Source organism: Lissotriton helveticus, chromosome 5_1 (genome assembly GCF_964261635.1).
Source record: "Lissotriton helveticus chromosome 5_1, aLisHel1.1, whole genome shotgun sequence".
Lineage (NCBI taxonomy): Eukaryota > Metazoa > Chordata > Amphibia > Caudata > Salamandridae > Lissotriton > Lissotriton helveticus.
The window spans coordinates 1,692,638,059-1,692,654,545 of NC_136065.1; the positions used below are offsets into that span (position 1 = coordinate 1,692,638,059).

General features: G+C 42.8%; 1 protein-coding gene across 2 annotated transcripts in view; it reads right to left on the reverse strand.

Annotated features, from left to right (window-relative positions):
• The window catches only part of RABGGTA (Rab geranylgeranyltransferase subunit alpha), a 210,064-nt gene that overhangs the window by 156,586 nt on the left and 36,991 nt on the right, over positions 1 to 16,487 (reverse strand). For both annotated transcript variants that reach the window (XM_078644946.1, XM_078644945.1), the window contains exons 3-7: positions 13,877 to 13,987; positions 13,624 to 13,748; positions 5,034 to 5,221; positions 4,457 to 4,654; positions 3,463 to 3,546 (exon numbers count right to left, since the gene is read on the reverse strand). In XM_078644946.1, the coding sequence (XP_078501072.1) occupies positions 3,463 to 3,546; positions 4,457 to 4,654; positions 5,034 to 5,221; positions 13,624 to 13,748; positions 13,877 to 13,987 (706 nt within the window). The remainder of the gene's footprint in view (positions 1 to 3,462; positions 3,547 to 4,456; positions 4,655 to 5,033; positions 5,222 to 13,623; positions 13,749 to 13,876; positions 13,988 to 16,487) is intronic.

Here is a 16,487-nt window from a genome sequence, read left to right on the forward strand (position 1 = left end):
GGACTCCCTAATGCACTCACCTACCCTCTCAAGTCACCGAAGGGAAGAGCCATCACCTTTGTTTGGCAAAACAAGCTATACTAGCTAGAGGAGGAACAGACACTGACCTGTCAAAACTGGACTGGCTTCACAGATTGTGGGGCCTATTGGGCATGGAGAATGTAACCGCAGTGATCATCATAAATTGCCACAATTAGATAATAGATGGGGCTCTACATGAACTTCCTTTCTCAAAAATTAAGAGACCTGTCCTGTCCAACATATCTCGGCGTGCTCTGCCTCATTTAAGGGGAACAAATTCTCAATGGAGGGGCTCTAGCCAAATCCTGATTATCCCATCATTGTTAACAATTTGGCTACATCGTGCATTTATCGCCGAGAGACATCGAATACACTACTCCATCTACTGTCCTGTCCCTGACCCGTCAGATCCTCTCCCGCTTCTTCACCCTCTACCCCATTGTGTCTTAACCCTAAATTATTATACCCCACTGGCCCTAATAAAACAGAGCAAAACCATAAGAAGTTTTATTTCAAACCACTGATGGGGGGGATAATACGCTTTAAACTTGCTTAATCCGAGCCTCCAACCTGACACACAATATAACATTTCTTAGGTATCGTAAAGAAAGTTTTCAATTCCCTTTAGGACATGTAAGCGAGGATTATCCCAACCAGGAAAGCACAATAATACAGAAGTCCAGCCCTGAAGATTTGGCAGGGATGACGATGCTGGGCATAAGAACATGAATAATATGCTTATCTAAGCATGGTTCATAGAAATTGAGTTGCATTCTATAGATTGCTTAAATTGTATGAAGAGGAAATGACAAAGATAGTTACATTTTCCTTATTTTCTCTTAGGGACTGAACAAAAACAGGAATACTAGAGACTCGATAAGCAGCAATTAAAATTAGCACGAAGAAAGAGGAAGTGCTTTTCCTTTGAGGATTGTCTTGAAGAGAATCAAGGACCTCCGGGTCCTTAATAGTATTGAAACTTGTCTTTACAATAGGTGGGAAATGTTATATTTATGTGGCCAGATTTTAAAACATCAACATGAAATACATCACTATAAAACACATTTTTTAATTTCGGAATTTTACTAGTGGGGGAGGGGGCTATTACACTTTTTACAACAAAATTACACATTTATGATTTACTTGTTGAACTATGTTGGAAGCACAAATAATGGGGAAGGGCAAATGTGTAAAAAAGCTTGGATATCCAAGAAACAAGTTTACTGGTCACAGAGAGAGGGCGGTCTGGGTTCACGGTACATGACACACTATTACCAGGCGGAGGAATTTCGATATCTGGTTAAATTGCCACAGCCTACGACTGAGAAGCACTGGTGCTTTACAGACCAAATGATTGCAGGGATGCATATATGGAAGATTTCCTGGCTCCCAGAAAAGCACAGACCAATGGGGGTTTATGTTTCCCTGGAGCTTCGGGCAACAGTAGGTACATGGGACAAGGTACACATATAAAAAAACTGTCTTTCCGCATCTCCACCCAAACACCGATATTTACCAATATGGATTTCCCCCCACCTTGCAGGGCACATCTTTTTTGCCGTGGCAACTCGCTGGTTGTGTGGGTGGGTGACCTCTTTGACCTAGAAAGCCTATTGGCGTTTGTCCAAGTTCAATCGGACTAAAACATCTCCAAAAGCACGCACTGGCAATATCCAGCAATTGTGCATTGCGTCACACAACCCAATATAAACCCACACGCAATCCGCCCACTTACACCTTTCGAGGGATGGCTTGTCACCCACAAGACAGATAGGAAACTCCTATCGGACGTCTGTGCATTTACCAACACCCCACTACACATGGTCCCATCCTCGGCACAGCGGAAATGTTAGACAGGATGTGAACACTCTTTTACCCACAACCAGAGAATTCCAAGCACACTTCCTTTTATCACTACACTCCCTAAACAAAAGTGAGCAAGTCCATCTAAAAACATAAATGCAAATTCAACCGTGTTTTGTCAGGGAAATGTTAACGCAAGGAGCTAGTCAATGAGGAAGAACTCAATTGGCAGCATTTAAAAGAATAACGGCAGGCAGAAAAGACGCTCTCACCTTTTGCAACTATGATCTATTTTGTTAAATATCTGAGATCAGTTATTTATAGTGCTCAAAGTTACAAACCAGTGACATTAAACTTTATAAATGTTACATTATTTACGACTACTAATAGAGACGTCTGAAAAAAGCCTGTCAAAGTCTTTGTTCCTGTTTCGAGGATTAACTCTATTTTCCTTTTCAAAGATTCCTCACCAGTGAAATCTCCAATAAACAGCAAATACTGCATCTTTCCTAAAGGATGGACTGTTATAAAGTGTGTCCCCACACTTCTTTCTATCTTGGAAAAATTCCAAAGATAATTCCCCACAAAATTCCAAAGATTCCATGTGTCACCGTACCTTTCTAGACCCAAGAGCAACTTCGTTGTGTGGAGCGGCAGTGCAATTTTACTTGTATGCAAAGCGGAATGCGTTCTCCTTGCATTATTTGTCTTTTAAAAGGGAACTTTTTAAAAAAAAAGGGTTGACCTGTAACACTACACTAATTGGTTTTAAAACCATTTTTAATCCCCATATGATTTATGATATTTTTTGTGTGTGCTTTTATTTAAAGGGAAAAAAAACAATAAGCCCATTTTCCTTTGACACAGGCATTGTTTTTTGCAAGTGAAGGTAGTGTTTCTTCTCTCCTCTAACAACTGCAGGGGTCAGAGATGAACGAAGGCCTAATTCACAAACATATCAGAAACCTTAACATAGGCATCGTTTTTTGCAAGTAAAGATAGTGTTTCTTCTCTCTTCAAACAATGTGCAGGGGTCAGAGATATACAAAGGCCTAATTCACAAATATATCAGAAACCTGCTGCTGGAGTTTTGCCAACTTGTGTGGGAGCAGATTTCAGAATCACTAAGGGTTCCAGAAATACTCCTCTATATTTCTACCCATGACCATATGAAGGGATATCCACAAGCTTAACTGCGGATGCTGAAATGCCTCAGAAAAATTATTTGCCTATACGCCAAATGATCTACCCCTACTTCCCCACTAATCTGGGGTGATTTCCTCCCGATGCTCACGCTGGAAATATTTTTACTCCTGCCCTTGACAAAAATAAATCTCTGATCTTTTCCAGAGCTGGAATAGTTCGGAATAATGTTCAGGAGTACCCACCAACTTGTGACTTTGTGGATGTGCCAAAACATTCAAAGGCCTTCCTGCCTGTGTGACGACAATGGAATAGGATTCCCACAAGCATAATGTTACTAATATTGAGTTATAGTATGTATGCATACATCACTTTACGAGTGCAAAGCCAAGGCACCTTCCCACTTGTAGGACTACAAAAGCCCATGTTAGGCAAAAGAGGAGCTTTAAAGATACATGAATTGTGGCCATTAGCCTGTGGACAGTCAAGACTTACCTCTGCCCAGGAGCCAACGATGGTAGAACCAGGCACTTTGGTCATTGGGGTCAGTGAAAAAGGCATTCTGCACCATTTCAAGTTCTTCGCAGGGGAGTGGAGTTTCAATGGGTTGGAAAAGGGGTAGAAAAAGAAGCAGTAAGCCACAATAATAAACTGCCAATTAAAATGTTAACAGCAAATCTCCTCACGTTCCCCCTTCGTGAAGGAGACTTAATGTTGAAAAGACTTTCATTGAAAAACTTTAGGAGCTTTCTTAAATAGGCTGATGTAAGCCACAATGTTTCCCGAACCATAGCAATTTATGTGGTCAACAAATTGTTCATATTATTTAAATATCCTTTCAGACCCCGATTGGAATTTCTTCTTTATTTCCTATGTCGTGTTTGTCTCTTCTCCATGGTGTGTCCACATTCATGTGCATGTAAAGCTGCTCACCAAAACATGCTTAGTTCCCAACTCCCAGATGTCTGCCTCACTATAAGATGCCCAACCAAGATTTCCATTTTGGCTTCCAAAGGTCTAGTGGCAGCGTACAGATGGGGGGTTCTTTAAATAAAAACTGTTAGTGAACGATTAAGGAGGCACTATGCTGTAAAAATTAAAACAACTTTCAAAACAGCATTGCTAAAATGTCCTGAAAAGCTCCAAACAGATAAAACTGAAATACCCATTAGGAGCTGTACTTGAATGTGCTACCATATGAACTACAGTGACCAAAATGTAATTATGTATGGGCTACTAAACCAAAGAATAAAGACAAAGGTGACATGGCAGACAACCTTCTACATAAACAACTACCTTGTCAATAAGGCTAATGTAAGACCAGAAAGACTGAAAGGCCAGCCGCGCATCTGAAAGTGATTAAAGCTAGTTGTAGTGCTTCCACGTGAGACACAAGTCACAGAGATCTCTTCTTTGAACCCAACCCTGGAGTCATTCTCACTTTTTGCAGTCTTTATTTGGGACGTCTGCCACATACCACACCCCTCACCTTTCAGCAGTATCTCCTCTGTGACTCGTCCCTGACGCTGAGGGTCAGGGTAGATCTGAGGGAGTAATTTGCTGCGGTAATGCCAGGAGGAGTAGTTGGAGAAGTTCTTAGTGATGAGGCTGTGTGTGAATTCAAGCTCCTCCTTTGCCAGGACCTGCGAATGGCTCACAACAAATCGCCGATAGTCCCAGCAATGAACTGAGAGAAACAGGACAGAGTTAATAAACCCTTGGTATACCAGTGTAATAATTACCATTACTATGTGTGCTTACATCACCCTAATACTTCACAGGCAACTTTTACTTTCTTCGACTAACATCACTACTCCCCCATAACAATCTGCTGATAGCACGCCCTAAAGCCCGCGCACTCACGCTGCTAAGGTCCTACGACCCTCAAGTAACTCTGATGATCTGTACAGGAGAATATTCACTTAAATGGTTAATATACTCTCTGCCCCTCTCTCAGCTCAGCTGTCTTTGCTCCTGCATAGCCATGCTTAATCAAACAGAACAATGACCCCCTCAGAGCTCTACACATACCCCTCAGTCCCTTTCAGCACTTATTATTAACTCACAATTCCTCTCATCTGTGTCTAGAAATTTGTTACAGAGCTGCAGTTCACGACCCCAGTCTGGCTCAGGGGCCCGACCCATCACCCACGTGCGGTGGTGCCATGTGCCATAAGACTTGGGGTTGACTCGTAGACAGGACTCCAGGAACTGCAGTTCACCTTTATATAGTAGACTCAGCTCCTCCTTGGACCTATTTAAGGAGACAAATGTAAACACCACATAAATCGTTTACATTTTAGAACAACAAATATATCAACAAGTCAACATCTTCTTAAAGACAAATAACTGCACATGTTAAATAGAACTCAACCCTCACTCCAGAAAGCCTGCAACAAAACTCCTGAGTTTAAAAGTCTATATTTTATTGGCATTAGAAGAATGGAGGTAAGCATAGGATTTTAACCTGCGAAGCCAAGTGTGCACCCATAGGTCAGTTAAAAAAATGTGGATCTAGTGCGTGACTATGGCAAACTAAATGCATGTTCATTGCTTCTTTGATTGACTGAGGGACAGGGTCACCGTGCGACTTTCCTTTTCATTGTCATTGTTATGTTATGTTATTCACTCTTATATAGCACTCGAATCACCCTGGGGCATCTCGGCGCTGCCTAGAGTCGCACATCGCTGACACGACAGCTGAGCTGGGTTGGAATTTAATACAAAAAGGCTTTTAGGTGTTTCCTAAATGAAGTATACAATGGGATTTCCCTGAGGTATTTGGGGAGACTGTTCCAATACCTAGGGGCAAGGTAGGAGAAAGCCATACCGCCCGTTCGCTTGAGACGGATGTGGGGAATCTGTAGCAATCTCGCCGTGCCCGATCTCAGCAGGCGACCTGGAGCATATCTTTTTAATTTCTTTTGTAGATATTTCGGGCCTCGGCCGTTTAGAGCATTAAAGGACAAGCAACAGATTTTGAAGATGGAGCGTTTTTTCACCGGCAACCAGTGCAGAGATTTTAGCAGAGGCAGTGATGGTGAGCCAGCAGGCATATTTAGGATCATTCTTGCCGAGGTACTTTGGATAACTTGAAGTTTATTTAGGAGAGTGGTCCCGACCTCGGCCAGGAGGGCATTCCCATAATCCAGACGGCTAATCACCATCGCTTGGATCAGTGTTCTACGATGGTCGGTTGGGATATATGGGAAGATTTTCCGAAGTAATCAGAGGCTGTGATAGCAGGAGCCAGTGATGGCTGCTACATGATCCCTCAGAGACAATGAGCGGTCTAATTTCACCCCCAGGTTCTTTACATTCAGTTTTGGGACCGGAGGGGCACCTAGTTGTGGAGGCCACCATTCATTATTCCAGATGTTAACGGCCTTTCCCAGCAGCATTACTTCAGTTTTTCCCGCATTCAACTGGAGAAAGCTGTCGGTCATCCAGTTGGACATTGCAAGTATGCATTTAGTAAAACGGAGCCTGTCAGCCTCTGGGTTCGGGCCGATGGTGAACAGTAGCTGGGTGTCATCAGCATAAGAGATTGTTTCAAAGCCTAATGCTTCTACTGCCTCAGCCAAAGGAGCCAGATAAATGTTAAAAAGGGTAGGGCTGAGGCAGGAGCCCTGTGTTACACCCTTGTCCAATGTTGTTTTAACTGAGTGGAACGGGCCCAAGATAACTGTCAGGGCTCTGTCCGTTAGGAAGTTTTTAAGCCATTTAAGGGCTAGACCCTGTATGCCGTAAGATGGTAACCTCTCCGCAAGCCGAGTATGGGAAACAGTATCAAAGGCCGCGGAGAGGTCGAGGAGGATCAGAATGGCAGATACCCCGGCATCCACGGTCAGCCTCAATGAATCAGTAACTGCTAACAGGGCGGTTTCTGTGCTGAAACCTGGGTGAAACCCTGATTGCGAGGGGTTCAGAATGTTATATGTTTCCAAATAACTGCTTAGTTGTCTATTTACGATGCTTTAGAGTATTTTAGCCAACAGGGGGAGCAGTGAAACGGGGCGATAATTGCTGAGTTCCTGCGGGTTCGCCAGAGGTTTTTTTAGGATGGGTCTGACAAACGCTTCCTTCCAGGAGGTGGAAATTGATCCTGATTGAATGGAAAGATTGAAAAAAAATTTAATGGTAGGTGCACAGCTCTGGGATAAAAAAGACATAGTTTTTGGGGGGCATGGATCAGCGGGGGAGCCTGATTTAGCTACATTTAAAGCTTTAATCACTTCTTCAAGTGTGAACGGAGAAAAAAGTCCAAGGAACAGGTTGGCCTGCTAGTAGGACATTTTAGGCTGGACAGGGTTGAAAAGGTAGTTTTGTCAAGTGGAGGAAAATTGGAATAGATAGTTGAAATTTTCTCCTGGAAAAAGGTGGATAGGGAGTCACAAAGTTCCTGGGATTCCACAGGGGACTGTTTGCAGACTTCAGGCGATATAAATTCTCTGACAATGTCAAAAAGGGTTTTGGAAGAATTACTGGCGTTCTCAATTTGGTTCAGAATGTAAAGGCGTCTAGCCGTCTTTAAATTTCGATGATAGATAGTTAAAGCTAGTTTAAAGGTCAGTCTGCTTTGAGAACACTTGGAAGCTCGCCAGCGTCTCTCTAATTGTTTGCAGGAGGATTTTTGCTGTCGCAGTTCTAGGGAGTACCATAAAGCAGAGCTTCGACTAAGGGTAGATCTGGTGTTTTTACTTATCGGAATGGTTTCGTCAAAAGACTTTTCAAGGGCTTTGTTAAAATATGACAGCATATCGGATACCTCTAGGTCATGAGATTGTGTTTGTTGCACTGCTTGAAAAGTGGTGTTGAAAGCTGAGATCGTAAGTTTATGCCAACGTCTACGGAGTGCTGGTTTTTTGACCACCAACTGTGTTGGAGATTTTAGGGCAGTGTTGGTCATTGCAAACTTGATCATGCAGTGGTCAGTCCACGTAAGAGGCCACGGTGGGTGGCATTTAAGTAAGTCAATATTTGAGAAGATTAGGTCTAGGGTATGGCCTGCCTGATGGGTGGGGCCTACTACTCTTTGTGTGAGTCCTAATTGTTCTAAGTCACCGAGAAAATTACTAATCTCTCGAGTTGAGTTGGCCTCACAGTGAAGATTAAAATCGCCCAACATCAGGAATTTGTTTGATGCAAGGACATGGATGGCTATGTAGTCTATTAAGTTATCTACGAAGTCTGTTTTTTGGCCAGGAGGGCGGTAGACTAACGCTCCCAGCCAACTTTCCATGGGGGATTTGGAGACCTTAAAAATGCCTATTTCTAGGTTCTCGTCTGTCATAGTGGAGACCCAGGATATGTTGAGATGGTTTTTAAAGGCAATGGCAATTCCACCGTCTACTTTCCCTATGCGATCCAGATGAATACATTTGTAATTCTCTGGAATGGCAATGTTTATGGTAGGATAATTTGAGGGATTCAGCCAGGTTTCCGTAAAAAAGCAAACCTCTGGTGAGTGCGAAGTAATCATGTCCCAGATTTCGTATGGGTGTTTAGCTAAAGAACGCACGTTACATAAGATGAAAGAGGTGCCCTCAGATGAGAAGTACCTTTGGAGTCTGGCTAATGGAACGGAAGATAAATACAGATTTCTCTGGAAGGAGCAGTGTCTGCAGGCTACTGGACCTTTCAGTGTATCTGGAAAAATGTTTGTGCAGCTAGCATTAGGGCGTTTAGTGAGATTTTGTGAGACTCTGATGGTATATAAAAGCTCAGAAGAATATGTGATCCGAGGGGGAGGGAATGATGTTACCTGTTTTTGGGCAAGGGTCAGGGCCTCTGGACTCGTGCGGGCGCAGATGGGTTTTCCTTTGGCGCAACTTAGGCGCGCCCGCTGCTCGCGTCTGCTGCGCGGAGGCATGCCCGTCTGTTTTAAAGCTGTCGCAGAGCGCGTCATAACAACTATACCGCCACCCAGCATACCTGCCCCAAGATGGCCGCTGTATTTGTTCGGCAGCCTCCGGGTGCATGTGTCAAACTCGGCGCCTATTCGGCTGAGGGGTGATTGCGGCGAAGATTTTTAAAAGGTGAGCAAATTGCTAAATGAAAATACAATTAAAAAGTACAATGCACAATTCACGAGAACACAGCTCCCGGGTTCCGCCTCAGGAGTAGCTCTAGGACTCTGCATTGCACACACCCAATGACCTTTCACTTGAACTAAAATCAATACGGGGGACTCAGATTGCGCAAACAAAGCAGGTTCAAGCCTCAACACTAGCATTTATGGTCAGACATTATGAAATTACTACACAGGTTCTGGTCTGAAATATCTTACACTAGAGGTAGAAGTGAAGGCTTATGGATATAGAGGGCTCGGTAGTCCACACAGAACCCCAAAGTCAGGAGACCCTTGCTTTGGTACTAGAACCACAGGACTTGACCAAGCACTACAAAATATCTCTATGACCTCAAGGTCCAAAATGTTGGCACCTTCTGCCTTGATGCATTCCCGAACCCGGTCAGGCATTCGGTACATTCTGATCTTCACTGTCAGACTGTCACCTGTGTCTATGTCATGCAGGCAGACAGGTGTCAACCATGGAGTCAGAAAGAAGAAATTGGCAAACTGTCCCAACACCTCCCTACTGTCTCTGCTGCTCAGACGTTAGCTCAGGGGCTAACTGAACCCCTTTCACATGCTTACTGTCCTCCTCAACTTCCCCTACAATAGTCATGATATTCACTGTGTAATCTCTCTGGAGCTAAGGCTTCAGCATATTCACATGGAACGCCCTCCTGGGTGCCAGTAGTGTCCACCAAATAGATTACCGCAGACACTTTCTGAACTAGGTTGTATGGCCCACACATTTGTCCTCTAAAGTCCTGGGCCAAATAAGCGAAAAAGGCTTTAGCACAAACACCTCCAGTGTTTAAGCAGAATATCGGAAACAAAAATATTATGGGACAAAATAGTGTGTCAAGGAATACAACATAGAAGTTACGAACTGGGGGGTTGCTGTACCCGATTTTGAGTGATGGACTCAAGGCGTCTCGATTTATCATGATCCGACCGTAAACAAACCCTGGTTTTTACAAACTGGACTGGTAATAGTGCCTGGATGAACACGACAAAGAACCTTATATTTATGGGGCACAATTACCTACTGAGGAATGCCAAACAGGCACTACTAATTTCAACTGAACCAAGACCGTTTTCGTAGACACCTGGGCCAATACTATTTGAAAGACAGACATTTGTTCCCTCGAGTTAGAAAATTCGGGTTTTCAAAATATCAAATAAAGCCTTGAAAAAGCCCTGTGGGCGAAACGCGCGTCGGCTGCTGTGGTGCTATTTACTATTGATCTGAAAATTAAAAGCATACACCTAACTGAAGACTGTGATTGGACCATTGCATTTTCTTTTGGAAAGGTACGGATTATGGACGATAGGGTTTAGAGACACTGCGATATTGTTTAAAGAGCAATATAAATATATCGTATTATAGAAATAATGATGTTGTGTGCTCAGGTGTTATGTATATAATAGTGTGTCAAGAATATCAAGGACAAACATCTGTGAAGGTACATTTCTATTGGTAGGCATAGTTTTACTATACATAACTCCACAAAGATCACCCATGACGATTTATATATCTTCATGGTGCATAGATGAAGGGTTAAGAATAGTAAATCTATACCTATTTATTTGCAATTACCTTCGCAATATTTTGGTACTCGATATTTTTTACATGAAATTCTGCCCACACAATATTTTTGTTTCAGAAATTCTATCAGTGATCCGCACCTCCTCGCCTTTCCGATACCCATTCAGTGCAGCTTTCTGGTCATACCACTCCCTAATCGGTGTTTGGCTGGCCTGAAGGTTTTCCTTTGACTGACTGTATTGCACCATCAACTTCCTGAGGCCAATCACATAATCCACCACAACCTTCCGTGAAGGCTTTGAGGTCCCTCCCCTCCCCCTGACTAGGTGCTATTTTAATTATATTCTGTGCGGTTATTACTCATGTACTAAGCAAAATGACGAGATTGTTAAAGTAAAACACTTTTAAATGTATATCGGGTCTTTTCTTAGGGCAGTGCTTGAGTGTGCTATTCTAAAGAACTAAGGGCCTGATTATGATGCATCTCCGACCTCGATTACGATGCAACGGCACATGGTGCAGTCACAAAACTCCCATTTCCCTATTGGAGCTTGTGCGGCAGTGGGAAACCAGCTGCAGCACAAGCTCCCATAGAGAAATGGGAATTACTGTAAATCCCTGCACTGTGTGCCAGGTACCTCGCGGTGCAAAAAAACAATGGATTTAGGCCCAGATCTCTGTACTGGGGTGAATGTATGACATTGTTCTGCATTCTGTCCATCACCTGTTGTTTTTGCAGTTGTCACCCCGAGTGGGACGGGTATGCTCAGACGTGAGTCCCGTGCTCTCCATGCCACTGGAATCAAGCTATCCAGGCTGATGAGGGCTGGAAGCCCGAAACCGGTCCTTGGATCCTTGTTTCCAGTCCAGGGAGGACCTGGCTTGGCAGTTCGGGCTGGACTGTTCCCATGGGGCACAGGGTCAAGACTGATTTGCATATGGCTGAGTTCAAACTAAAATGGCATGGTGAGCAAAAAACCAATGGATTTAGGCCCAGATCTCTGTACTGGGGTGAATGTATGACATTATTCTGCATTCTGTCCATCACCTGTTGTTTTTGCAGGTACCTCGCGGTGACTGCCACACGATGCAGGGATTTACAGGGGGACATCAAAGGTGTCCCCACCCGGCCCACAACTGTAGACCGCGGAGAGAAGGGAGCCCTGTTAGGGGCCCCCAAAGCCGCTTTCTGACAGGCTTTACATGTCAGAAAGCCCGATATGGAAACCCCGTCGTAAACAGACATCAAAATCCTAACGGCGGAAACGCCATCTGTAAAGGATTATGTGGGGGTTCCAACTGGCTCCTTGAGCCCGTCAGAAGCCAGCCGGATTGACCGACCAGTTTGGACTCTGACCGCCGTCATTGAAATACAGCGGTTGAACTTTAAACCAAGGATGTCGGTCTGTAAGCCTCTGAACCCACATCCTCATCAGGCCCTTTGTTGGTTTTCAATTAGAACTGCATCCTTCAACCCTTTACAGGACTGTTATTATCTCAGAAAGCATGGATACCATAACTGCGGGTATGCTCAGTAGGTTGTCTGGGCTACAATAACCTGGACTCTGTTGCTCAAGCGATGGTGCACCAAACGTGGTCCCTGCACCCATGGGCAGGTAAGTCAAACATTGTAGGCCTGGGTCTGAGTACCAGGTTATGCAACAAGCCAAAGATCAAGGAACATTCATAAGGTAGGTAGTAGTAGTAGGAGGCACAGTTACCATCGAAAAGGGGTATATATCAGTTTCACTGTGTTTGGTACAATGGTACCACCGCATAGATGTACAGCAGAATGTCCAATTGCTGTTGCAGTTAGGTGCACCATAGAGAGAATTCTTCTACAGGGGGACAGTAAGCTCATCTGATGGCTCTTTCTATCCTGTCCTCTAGGGCAATGCAGGCTCAGGCAACACATAACATGTAGACAGCAAACGAGGAATGTGAGGAGCTGCATCATTATGGCCAGAAACAACTCGGGTGCGTCAGTGGTGAAGCCATCATAGAGGCGGTATGCTAGAGCCCCACACACACACACCTTTTATATGACATTCAGAAAGCCCTTTTGCAGCCTCAAACCCTGTGATTTTGTGAATCATAGGGTTCACAACCACAAACAGGCTTTGTACATCTGGCTCTCATTTCTCATTCAACTCACTACACCAACAATCCAGGTATCATCATATTCTCTTTCTCTTCCATACTCAGAATTTTACAGCATCTCACACAAAGTGCATGCAAAACCACCAGTCAACACACTACACTTTTACGATCTACTTTACCATGTGGACTTCTTTTTTATTAGTGTTTATATAATGTGAAAATGACTTGCACATGCAGCTTTCAAAATAAAGCTTCTCGTTTTTAGATCCCTCCTACTTATCAATTTTGTCTGCAAAGTGAACAAACTTAGTAACTTATTAAAAAGTAGTTACACTTTCTCTAGAAAGGACTGGTTAGACATAAGTTCAGTGTTAAGAAGAAGACCAGAGCCACAACGTCAATTCAAGATGAATTACAAAGGCACAGTCTGAAAGAAGCAGATGGATATGTCCCATTGTGTTTGCAAGGAAAGTATGTAAATACTCATCAAAATGTCAAGGACTCAGTCTGGACAGTTTAATGCTGTATAAAAACGATAGCAAAAAGAACAAAAGACGGATGGAAAGCTGAACAAATAAAATATTCACCCCCAGTCACAGAGCTGGGTTTAATCCATTGTATTTTGCTCACCATGCCACCCCAGTTTGGACCCAAACAATAAACGTGAGTTAGAGCTACATCTGCTGTACACCCAATATGTTTGTTTCACATTCCTGACTGAAGCATCTTTATGAAAAAAAGAAGTTTATTAGGGGAAGGTGCACAGCTACCATAAACACTTCAATAGTAGCTCACGTTAACACGTGCACAAATCCCAAAGGCTACCGCAAAAATAATAAGATGAGCACAAAATCCAAAGGTGTCACAAAACATCAAATCAATCCATAGACAGAGTCACAGACAGGACAGCATACGTTGAAGAGTGACAATTACTCACGTCGCTTTCTCTAGCTGCAGGAATACTTCACGCCGCAAGTTCCAAAAGGAAGCAAAGTCTGGATTAGCCCCAAGAATCTGATTAGACAGGTCCAGAACCTCTTTGTCAAGCTCTCCATTTCTCCTCTATAAATTAACAAGAGGAGATGGGTGGGTTCTCTTCACCATCACTCTTCCCAAGTAAACATCCTATCCTAGAACACCGCTTACCACGCCCAGAAAAATTAATGTATGCCTATGTAAGATTATATTACCTTCTCGAAGATGGTACTTGTTTTAGTGATAAATATTTGAAGCTTCTTCTCCCGTTCTTTGCGTTTTGCTTCCTGCTGCTCTTCACTTGTCTTGACTTTCACTCGTCCATGCTACGATTATAGAAAAGACATCTCAGAAACAGTGATGGAATGACATGGTGACCTGGCCTTATAATAAGAAAGTTGCTGCTATGATCACAAAGACCATTCATATTAGTGGCTCACTGAAATTGCTAGAAAAAAATGACAGAGACCCCTCATCTTTAACAGATTAAAAATATATAAATAATGGATACAATGTGGACACAAAGGATATACATTAGAAGCACTACTAGGATCAAGGAGAAAACATCTCTTAAGCAGCCCAATCCCATCAACATATTACACGTTACCCGTAATATATGTTTATATTAAATGTTGGTTTTGGTGCAATTATCATGAAACATGCAAATAGGAAAGTGACAATTGAAAACAGAAAATTAAGCACTTGATCATACTCTAGGACTGTCTGTAGCAACGTAAGACAGCACTATTTATTATGGTTAATAATGAAGTTAAGAATGTCTTGATTGGGAAGTCAGGGAGTTTTTTTTTAATGCTGCTACCAGCAAATTATAGCTAACAATGTGCTATGATTGCAATTACAGAGTCAGGCTGTCATGAACTGACTGCTAAGTGAATAAAAACAAGTCTTTTCAATGCAATCGGTCTCACCTTTGGGACCTTTTATGTATTTAGCTATGCAGCACAGTAGCCTGGGTTCTGAAACATCTCCTGTTCTTTAACATGGAGGGAAAGTAAGCACCAATTTGAGGAACATGCCAAGTATGGGAACACATGGAGAGAAATACTGCCTATCAACGGGAAATTGTATTGTCCAAAGCTCTGTTTTGTAATATAAAATCAGCCCCTTGGGTGGTCATTTAACTGAAACGACAAGATTTGAAAAAAAAATATTATTTTCTACTGATGCTCGTTGAATACAAGTTTTTATGGCCTGGAATCTAGGGAATGCTAAAGTGATTCTGGTATTTTACTTACCTCTGCTGGTCGTTTTCTATTAAGAAAGTTAAATGGAGGCAGGTGCCGTGAAAATAAAAAAGAAAGTCCCCAAGTAGAAAGCAATTAGGTATTTTACTGACCTCTACTGGTCGTTTTCTATCAGGACAGCTAATTAGAGGCAGTTTAACAAGCAGAAAGCAATTCTGGCATTTTACTGACCTCTACTGGTTGGCTTCGATCAAGACAGTTAAATGGAGGCAGTTGAACAGAAAAAAAGTCCCTAAGCAAGTCCTAGGGCTGATCACCAGATCCCACAAAGTATATACAACAGATCTTCCAGGCTCGAGTTAAGTAGTTAAGCCCAGAGATTTTTTAAGCTGCTCCTGCAATATCCAGCCTAAAACTGACCGATTGATATTAGAATGGTCAGGTTTTGATTAGCTTTCAAGAAGAGGTTGCAGCTGCCACTGCTTAAATGTACAGTCATCCCTTGAGACTAATTAGCTAGAATATGGGCCTCACATTGAATGAAATCAGTATTTCTCATGCATACACAAAATAAATATTTTTTATACCTACTCAATTGAGTGCAAGAAAAAGCAGCCAGACATATAATGTTGTGGTGCTTAGTGCTGACACGCCCGGATGGGCGGCCTTGAGAAGCCCTTGAAGCCCTTAAACACCTGTGTGCAAACACAAAGCTGTTCCTTTCCCCAAGCCAAGCCGGTGATCAAGGGGAATCTGTCCCCGTAACGCGTATGGCAATTTGGCAAGAAACTTACGCTGAGGAAAGCTGCACATCGTCTGTTGCTGCTGGCCAGAATAAATAAGGTGAAAACGAACGTTGAGTGGGTGTCTCCATTTGTGCGAGCAAACTCGAATGGAATATATATATATATATATATATATTATGCAATGTTCCTGGTCGCCAGTACACGGCGAGGAAAGTCAGGTGTAGACCTCCGAATCGCCTCCACACACTCGCAGCAATCAGGACACGGTAGACATTTTTCAAATGAAGAGCAGAGTGAAAATGTATTCAATCCATGACGCGTTTCGCTCCACGAAGGAGCTTGGTGATAGATAGATAGATAGATAGATATACACACACACACAATAGTCTACACAACTTAAGGTAAACCAAGGAAAATGCCTAGTGCTACTACTCCGCTTCTCTAGTTAGCCCCTAGGGTGAGTATGTTTTTAACAATAACAGATCGAAATTGAATGGAGAAGACAAGATATTCGACCACAGCCTGTATCATTGATAACAAAATGTATTATAGGATGATGGGTCATCATCATATTTATGTTATAATCAAAAGGTTCAAGACATCCACCACTTGACAATATCATAAAAAGTATTCCAAAATCATGATCTTTAAAAACATAGAACACAAGGGCATCCACAGAAAAATCTGTTCTAGTTACAGACTTGCAATCTTCTCAACCATCACGTGTTTCGCTGTACCTCCACATTTTCAAGTCTGATTAGAGAGCACAAAACATATTAAACACTAAACAATCAAATATTTGCATTTCTATATTCCTATCCGTAATAGGTCAGAAAAAATGTCCTAAGCACAAGAGCGCTACAATTCCAATTATG